Below are 9,898 nucleotides of genomic sequence, written 5' to 3'. Positions count from 1 at the left end.
TATAAATAAAAAATGTTTAGCTTTTTTAAATTGAAAATTAAATAAGTATAATTCAGTTTTTATAAAAGTAGTTTAGTTTTAATAGTAAAAAATAGTATAAATAATTTATAGTTAACCCAATCAGATTGAACCGAATCTAACTGCAACAAACCCAACTCAATTGAATTGAATCGATCAAAATCAAGAGACAAGCCTGACTGAACTTAACCACGCTGAACTGAGTTGAGTTGAGTCGAGTCGAGTTGAACAAAATCGAGTCGAGTTGAGCCGAACAAAATCGAGTTGACTAGAGTCGAACTAAAACGAGCTAAGTCGAACCCAATCGAACTAAACCCAATCTAACCGGATCAAATGGAATATAACTGAATCGAAATGAACTGAACTTAACTAAAACGTATCGAATCCAACGCAACCCACCCCAATCGAATTGAATCGAACTAAACCCCATCTAACCCAACTCAACTATACTTGACCAAGTGGGACTCGTTGAGCCGAGTCTAAACTAACTGAATCTAATCGAAACGAACATAACCCAACTGAACCGAATCCAGCTGAAATGAACCCAACCTAACCCATCCCAACCCCAACCCTAATTTTGTTAGTCCTATGTCTCATACGTTAACTCTTAATTTTTTAAATTTTGTAATAAAAAATATAAATTTGTATAAAAACTTTTGTAAAGATTTATATATAAAATAAATTTTGTTTAAATTTGGAAAGGAACAGAATTGTTTATTTATTTTTTAAAATGACTAAATTGACACAAAAAATACAAGAACCAAAGAGATAAAATAAAATTATAGACACCAAATTAAGATAAATACAATGACATGTGGCCTGAGAGTAACATGTGACACTGTTGGTGCCACATCACACTATTATTGCCACATCACACTATTCTTCCTCATCTTCATCATCTTCAAATGCATCATCATCATCAGCTTCATCTTCTTCCATCTCTCTAGCTGAAGCTTCAGCTGCTCCAGCTCCTCCTCCATGCACTGGTTCCTCTGGCCAAGCTACCACATTATGGAATTCATCCATAGTCCACCTGTGGGCTGGAGGTGTATCATACATCCCCACAATCATCTCAGCAGTGGCCACCTGCCCTCTGTGAATGGACTGCAACTGAGCACCTATAAGAGACATATACATGTCCCTCATCTAGAATGGTTCTGCTTCATATGTCTCAGCAGATGTCTGGCTCTGTGCTGGCCCTCTCTCTCTACGAGCACGGCGTGGTGGAACTGGCTGAGCTGCTTCCTCACCTCCACAGTACTGCCTGTAATAAGCCTCATCAATAGCTTTTCTTGGCCTCTCAAATGGTGGAGCAGAAGTGTCCACCCCAGCTCTCTTGCAAAGGTGCGTGATCAAAGAGGGATGTCCTAGTGGTGCTTTGTTGTTTGAGGTGTTGGCGCACATACTAATCTCATCAGCTATCACCTGCCCAATATTAACATTCAAGTTTCTGATAACACAGTAAATGAATAGTGCCCTGCTAAGAGTAATATCTGACACATGTGAACATGGCTGAATGTTGGCATGAGAAAACGCCATCCAATACTTTGCAAGAGGAGTCAGATCCGTCCTCCTGATGTTAACCACTGAGCCAGATCGATTCCTTTGGAAGTGTCCTCCAGGTATACACAGTACTCTCTCCACATCCTCATAATCAGCACCTTCCTCCATGCAAAGAGCAAACTGGAACTGCTCACCAGCCCATACAGTGTCCAGGAAGTTATTAATAGAATCAGGATCATACCTGATAGCATGGCCTCTGACATAGCCCAAATAATTCTCAGCTGGATAATCACCAATCTTCTTAGCATTGGTGTAAAATTCCTTTACCACAGCTATGTTGGCAGGTGCAGGATAAGTTGCTAGCTTTCCCCAGTCATTCCCTAACACTTGCTCTCCAAATTGAGGAGCAAAGTTAGGTATCATTCCCACCTTTCTCTCCATCAGAAGTCTCCTGTCCTGAACCACCCTAAAGTGCTTCTCATGTTTTCTAGAGAAGAACCTGCTAGAGTGGGGTTGCTCTGGTTCCTTTTCCTTTCTCTTGGTTGCCATGGTTTTCAATCTTTTTCCTGAAGAGGATGCCATTCCTACAATCAAACACAAATAAAAAACCACAGAACATGATGTTAATCATTAGTAAACAGAACACAACTCCTTTTGAAGCTAAACCACCGCTGAGCGCCAGAATTTCCCCTCAGCGCCACCAGTGCCACATTCCAACAGGCAAAAATTCAGAAAAACCAAATCTGGCAGAGTGCCGCTCAGCGGCAGTTTACCCCTCAGCGGTAACTCTGTAGATTTTTGAAAAACTTGTTTTAAAGCTATCCTAACTCCACCCAAATGCAATTTTCAGTTTTCCAGTTCATAATCATGCAGTTTAATCGGTTCAAACATCAAATATATGATCAAATCATGCATAGAAATCAAAACCCCTAAATATTCATGCTTTGACAATCACATTCAAAATCAAAAACCCTAGAATGAACAAAATGCATTTTACTTACTTGGGTGGAGATACTAGATGCAATGAGAATGTTTCCAATCTAAGATACTCTCTTCCAACCCCAAACATGAATGGAACACTAGTGAAAAAGTGAGTGGAAGAGAAATTTTCTTAAGAGGAAAGAGTGAAAAGATGTGGAAAACCTTGGAGAAGGTATGTGGAAGTATTTGTGCAGAGAAAAGCCTGAAAGTATGAGAACTTGCGCATCTTAGGGTTTAAAAATACCCTAATGGGCTCAGGTTCCGCTAAGGGGAACTAAGCCCATTCTGCGAGAGTACCGCTCAGCGGTAAATTACCGCTCAGCGGCACTTTCGTGATGTGCCCTTTTCCTTCTTTTCTTAACCTACGTGCCTCCTAGACATGCCCCTCACTAGTTCTCTACAATTCAATGTTCAAAATGCTTATGCAAACCCTAACTAAAATAAACAAACAGAAATTCAATCAACTGGGTTGCCTCCCAGGTAGCGCTTGTTTAACGTCACGAGCCTGACCCAAAATCCACCAACACCCATCAGTAGGTGCAAAATTTTCTTACCAACACCCATCAGTAGGTGTTACAAACATAGTATCCTTCAGTAAATACTTAACCACCTAGCATCCTTCAGTAGATGCTATCTCCAACAAAACAATACAAAAATAATGTTCACAAATTAAAAATTACAAAACCAAATCAAAAGTCTGTAAATCCACTGGGTTGCCTCCCAACAAGCGCTCTTTTAACGTCATTAGCTTGACCCAATAAAATTCAAGTTCCATCTTCTTTATAGTTGATGTTGTCATTCCACCAACTCCTCAGCTGTTTCCTCTGAACTGTCTTGGTCCTTCTAGAATATGGAGACTCTATCTCTATCATCTCTTTCTCTTTAAATCCTTTCACAACCCACAACTTGTTCTTGATTCTTACAGGTGAGCCAAGTTGGAGTCTTATTCTCTCCCAATCACTAGGAATTTCTCCTCCTCTTCCAATATTTTCTTCCTTGGGTACCTGAAACAACAAACAATGGTTACCTGAAACCGTGAGATTTTCAACTTTCCGGCTAGTCATGGGTGCATCTTGAAATGCAGCTTTATAACTAGCTTCTTCCTCCTTTGCTTGTGTCTCATCTTTGAAGACGTCTACCACCACTCTCTCCTCTTTGTCCTGGAGCACCACTATACCTTCATTTACATCAATAATAGCTCTAGCCGTTTTCATAAACGGTCTTCCAAGTATGATAGGTATCTTCTCTGTCTCCATCTTCATCACCATAAAGTCTGCCAAGAACTGAAGTTTGCCAACACAAACTATAATGTCCTCTACAATCCCACATGGCTCCTTTGAAGATCCATCGGCCATTACTATTTTAACCTTTGCAGGTTTTACTTTAACATTGCCGATTTGCTCCAGTAAAGAATAAGGTATCAAGTTAACACTTGAACCTAAATCATGGAGAGCTTTCTTTACCTTTTTCTTCATTATGTTACAAGGGATAGAAAAACTGCCTGGATCTGTTGCTTTAGGAGGGAATGACTCTTTTTTAACAATTATACACTCCTTTGCCTCATCATCTCTACGTCTCTTTTTTGTAGAGATTTCTTCATCAGATTTTGTGTAAACTGCGATTTGCTGTAGAATCTGTTCCCAAGGTGCTTCATTATCCACCATTCTGAATAATTCTGTGAAATCCATTTGTTTCCCTTGATGGATTGGAAAAGGAAAAGTACTTTTGCTCTCTATGTCTCTTCTCTCTGCTGTATCTAACTCAACTTTATCATCATCAACACTCTTTACCACCTTGCACTCTTCTCTGGGGTTAACCTTAGTATTAGCCCCAAAATTTCTATTTGGCCTTTCTTTCAATTGCTTGGTAATCTGACCCATTTGAATCTCCAAATTCTTTATAGCAACTTTAGTGCTCTTTTGAGAAGATTCAGTTTTTTGTATGAATTGCTGAAGAGTTTCTTCCAACCTTGTTGATCTTTCATTAAGCATAGATAATTGTTGCCAAAAGGTTGGTTGCTGCTGCTGCTTATTATATTGACTAGCTTGCCCAGTTTGTCCTTGACCAATGCTTGGGTGTGGTTTCCACCCTTGATTGTAATTCCCTTGACGGTATGGAAATTGATTGGCCATGAAATTAACGTCCTCTACAGCTTCAACTGGAAAGGCACATTGACCATTGATATGGTCACCTCCACATAATTCGCACAACTGGGTTTGTACCTCTGCAGCAGTTTTCAACTCTTTGGGTAATTGTGCAAGAGTTTTAGTCAGAGTTTCCAGCTGTTGAGTTTGAATTTTATTTTGAGCTAGCAAGGCATCATGTGTCTGTAATTGGAGAATCCATTTTTGTTGCATAGGAGCTCCTCTCTCACTGTGCAGCTCATTATCACTAGTAGCCATGTTTTCTATAATTTCTGTGGCTTCCTCTAGAGTTTTCCATTTAGTATTGCCTCCTGCTGAAGCATCCAGCATCATCTTGGTTTTTGAACCAAGCCCTCCAAGGAAAGTTAAGACTACTTCCTGTTCTTCAAAGCCATGCGTGGGTGTTTTTCTTAGCAGACTTTTGTATCTATCCCATGCATGCCCTAGTGATTCTTCCATGCCCTGCTTAAATGAAGATATCTCTTGCTTGCCTTTTGTCACCTTTGATTGTGGAAAGTACTTGTTCAAAAACTTTGTCACCACTGCTTCCCACTCTGTGAAACTTCCCTCTGGAAAAGAATTTAACCAAAGTTTAGCATTGCCTCCCAATGAGAAAGGAAACAAGCTAAGTTTGATCGCTTCATCTGGTACCCCATTGATTTTCACCGTGTTGCAGATCTCATTAAATGTAGTAAGGTGCTCATATGGGCTTTCATGAGATAACCCATTAAATTGATTGCTCTTCACCAGTTGGATCAATGCTGGTTTGACCTCCATGTTAGCTGCATTGACTCTAGGTCTAGCTATACTGTTAAAGTGTTGAGGTCCAGCTATATTGGTGTAATCAGCAAGAGTTCTTCTGATATTATTATTCTCCATATTTTCTGTGCTATGGTCAGAACCTTGTGGTGATGGTTGCAACAAAGTTTTCGGAGGAGGGAAAAGTTCTCTAGATGTTCGGATTCTTCTCCTCCGTCTACTCTCGTCTAAACCTTCAAGAAGAGGTTCTGCAGTTATCTTACTCCTAGTTCGAATTGCCTCCTGCATACACAAGAGAACAAAACCCTAGAATATTTGGTTAGCACAAAAAGATATAAGAGAAGATAAAAACAGAAAACAAAAAAATAAAATAAAATAAAATAAAATAAAAAACCGAAAAAGTAAAAACAAAAATTCAAAATTCAAAGTCAAAGATAATCAATAATCACACAAATTAACTAGTTAAACCACGAGTCCCCGGCAACGGCGCCAAAAACTTGATGGACAAATTTATGAACACCAAAATATGATGTCACAAACTTGTTTTTCAATCGGCAAGTATGACTGAATCGTTCAAGTAATAAACTTGGTAAGACCAAGTATCGTTCTTCCCAAAGGACTCACGGCCTAGTTTAGTTGTGTGGTTTCTTGATTAGCTAAGACTTAAAGACGAAATATTTGGATTTTTATATGCAAAAGACGAAAATTAAATATGTATGCATGAAGTTTTGATCAATGGCAAAAAGCAAAAGATAAACACTTTCAATGAAATATATGTATGAATATGTTGTTGGGGTCAATTTCATCTTATCCACTCTCATATATTTTAGGAATTCAACATTCAAATCATCATTGTTAATGCCACTCTCTAAAGTACCTTTCAAGAAGGCTTCTCCCTAATCACGAGTTCATACAATTCCTATATCAGTTCATAAGTGCAGGAGCTTAACGACAACCAATATAATATTGGGAGAAATTCCCCGGATCTAGACTTCCCCGTACGCGCCCGTATCGACAAAACCAATATTCATGCATCGAATGAGTTAAACAATGCAAGCATTAAGCAAAGAGGAAAAACCCTAACTAATGATGAAAGAAAGCATAGATCTTAAATAAAAGATGTAAAAACAAATTCCATATATGAGAGCTTCAAAAGATTACATTGATTCCCCAACAAACATACAGAGTTTAGTTCACCATATTCATGGTGAACCTAGATGAATAATAATGAAAGAATGAAAGATAGAACCCTAAAAAGGTGAAGAGGAAGCCTGAGCATCCAAGATCCTCCTTCAAAGGGGTGGAAGAGAGAGTATTTTCTTCGTTCCAGCCAAAGATGCTAACCCTAGGAAACCCTAAAGCTTATATACTATTCGTAAATTACAGAAAATTAAGCCCAAGCCCAAAAATAGTGCCACTCAGCGGTAAACTACCGCTCAACGGTAAGTGCGTGAGTCGTTTCTTCCCCTCAGCGGCCATTTTTCCCCTCAGCGGATCTCCCGTAAGCTCTTGAGTGCCGCTCAGTGGTAAACTGCCGCTGAGCGGTGACTTCGGCTTCTCCTTTTGCACTTTTTGATGTCTTTTCTGATTCCATCTCTCTCCTTCTTCACTTCTTTCACCAAATTCACCTTAAAACCTGCACAAAAACACTGAAATCAAGCATAAACCTGTCCAGCTCTCTTATTTCTGAAAACATGAAGAAAAGCATGATTTCAAGCTAGTTTCTAAGTATAAAGGTTGCTTTTAGTATCAATTTTAAGCATGAAAATAACAGTTTTTCAATTGTTATCACTCTCCCACTCCAATACCGCTCGTACCTTAGCTGGATCTACAGAGATACCTCCAGCCGATACCACGTGCCCCAAAAACTGAACTTCCTTCATTTAGAACTCACATTTTGATAATTTGGCATACAACTCCTTCTCCCTCAGTACGCCAAGTACAATTCTCAAGTGTTCTTCATGTTCGTCCTGGGTCTTGGAGTAGATGAGAATATCATCTATGAAGACAACCACAAACTTGTCCAAGTACGGCCTGAAGATGCGATTCATATATTCCATGAACACTGCTGGAGCGTTCGTTACTCCGAATGGCATCACCACGTACTCATAATGTCCATAACGAGATCTAAACGCTGTCTTCTGGATGTCTTCCTCCTTAACTCTGATTTGATGATATCCAGATCTCAAATCAATTTTCGAGAATACTGCGGCCCCATGCAGTTGATCCAACAAATCATCTATCCTTGGCAATGGGTACTTGTTCTTGATGGTCAGCTTGTTTAATTGTCTGTAGTCAATACAAAGCCGAGAGCTGCCATCTTTCTTCTTTACCAAGAGTACAGGCGCTCCCCAGGGTGATACGCTCGGCCCGATGAACTGTCTATCCATCAATTCTTCAATCTGCGTTTTTAGTTCAGCTAACTCAACAGGCGGCATACGATAAGGTTGAACCGAGATGGGTGCTGCCATCGTCACCAAATCAATGGTGAATTTAACTTCACGAGGAGGGGGAAGCCCAGGTATTTCTTCTGGAAAGACGTCCGGGAATTCATCCACAACCGATCGTCCCTTATGGCCACTACTGGACCATCGTTCTTGCTCCAACCTTCCGAATTCCTGATCTTCGTGTGTCATAATTAGAAAACAGCTGGCGCCTTCCATGATGTCTTCCTTCAATTGACCGAGCGTCACAAATAATTCCTCTTCTTCTTCATCAGGAAAGACTAACTCCTTCTTACCACAGTCTATGAGAATGCGATTGGTAGCCAACCAATCCATTCCCAAAATTACCTCTAAACCTTGAAGAGGTAAGCAGATGAGGTTAACTTTGAATCTACGCCCCTCAAACCGTAGATGTCCTAATCCCACCAGCCGCTGGGGTTGACACCACCAAGTCGAACTGTAATTCACTCTCCACTAGCCCCAGTTTTTCAACACACGCCTTCGAGATGAAGGAATGAGTTGCCCCCGAATCATACAATACACAGCAAGGCCTTCCAAACAGTAAGCAAGTACTGATGATGACTGTACCTGAACTAGCAGCTTCAGCACCCGTGATTGCATACACTCTCCCCACTGCCTGCGCACGTCCACATCTCCCTTGTTGTGTTCTCCCAGCGTTCGGCGGCCTCATTGTCGCACGACCTCCCATGTTACACTCATGCTCTAAATGTCCATTTCTTCTGCATTTGTTGCAATACTTTCCTCCTGATAGTTGAGGACATGCCCATCGGTAGTGCGGTCCTCCACACTGAAAGCAAGTTACATTTCTCTGCTGTCCAGACTGACCGACAGTAACCATTGCTTGTGATCCACTAGGAGATTGGGTTGGACGAACGTAAGGAGACCTTCTCACGTTCGAAGTATTTCTTGATACAACTGGCACCCTACCCATTTGTTGTTTCTTTTGTTGTTCTGCCTCAACAACGTTCTTCTCCAACACCTTGGCTCTCTCGACCATAGCAGGGAACGACCTAATACACAGGCTGGATATCAATACTTTCAAGTCACTCCTCATCCCGTTCTCAAACTTTCGACATTGCCACTCTTCACTTGCAACCGTGGTATTAAAACGGACCAGATGCTTAAATTTGTTTGTATACTCCGAGACGGACATCCTCCCTTGTACCAACTGTAGAAATTCCACTTCCTTGGCAAAGCAAACGCTGTCAGGGAAATACTCTTCATAGAACTTAGCCCTGAAAACCTCCCAGGAAATGGGACTCTGAGCTTCAGTCAGTAACATCTTCATACTCGCCCACCAGTGGCTAGCTTCTCTAGTCAGCAAATACCCCGTAAAGGCCAACCAGTTGTCATCCGGACACCTCTTAGTGTCGTAGATACGTTCCATATCCCTCAGCCATTGGTCCGCCTCATCAGGAAGGCATTTTCCACTGAACTTTGCAGGATGGTGTTGAAGGAAGCTTTCCAAACTCCACTCAGCCTGATGGGTAGCGTTGGAAAAGGACGCTCCCGGGGTATTCCTGGTTGCCGCTAAAATCTCCATCAATTGTTTTTTAGTAGCTTCAGAGTTGGCGCGAGAGGCCTCCAAACTCTGCATAGCATTCTCGTTCTGCTGCATTAGGGTAGCGTTTTGAGCCATCAAAGTAGTGTTCTGCTGTTGAAGTCTATCGATAACTGTTTCCAACAACCTAGCGTTGTTGGACGCATTAGGTTCGTTGGGCTGCGGTGGAGGAGGGAGTCTAGGTGCCATTTGTTCTCTGGGAAACAGAGAAAAACGAGCGTTAGTCATGTTCAAAGAGCTCAAAAATAACTCATCAAACATACAATAAGTACACAGCAAAAACACAGTGTACTCATAACCTACAGTGTCCTTAAGAGAACAAAACTGCTCTGATACCAATAATGTAACATCCCAAAATATAGTAATAACCATAAATTAGAATTAATCACATTACATAATTAAACAGTGCAGTCTTATATTAAAGTCAGCTATCAAAAGCCGAACGGCATTAAATACAGAGTTAATAA

General features: G+C 40.8%; 1 protein-coding gene across 1 annotated transcript; it reads right to left on the bottom strand.

Annotated features, from left to right (window-relative positions):
• Positions 1-7,288: 7,288 nt before the first annotated feature.
• On the bottom strand, positions 7,289-9,659 carry LOC108318967 (uncharacterized). Its single transcript, XM_052867108.1, has 2 exons — positions 8,438-9,659; positions 7,289-8,151 (listed from the first exon to the last, which is right to left on the bottom strand). The coding sequence occupies exons 1-2, from the start codon at positions 9,657-9,659 to the stop codon at positions 7,289-7,291; spliced, it is 2,085 nt and encodes a 694-aa protein (XP_052723068.1).
• Positions 9,660-9,898: the final 239 nt, after the last annotated feature.

This window comes from Vigna angularis, chromosome 8 (assembly GCF_016808095.1).
Source record: "Vigna angularis cultivar LongXiaoDou No.4 chromosome 8, ASM1680809v1, whole genome shotgun sequence".
In the NCBI taxonomy this organism is placed as follows: Eukaryota; Viridiplantae; Streptophyta; class Magnoliopsida; order Fabales; family Fabaceae; genus Vigna; species Vigna angularis.
The sequence above is the reverse complement of the archived record's forward strand: the minus strand, read 5'-3'. Positions and strand labels throughout refer to the sequence as shown.

Excerpts from the sequence above, each read along its gene's own strand:
- LOC108318967 (XM_052867108.1), bottom strand. The coding sequence starts at position 9,659 with ATGACTAACGCTCGTTTTTCTCTGTTTCCCAGAGAACAAATGGCACCT. Across the intron at positions 8,152-8,437 it reads TGCTGAAGCTGCTAGTTCAG|ACTGTGGTAAGAAGGAGTTA; the intron begins GTACAGTCATCA and ends GCATTCTCATAG.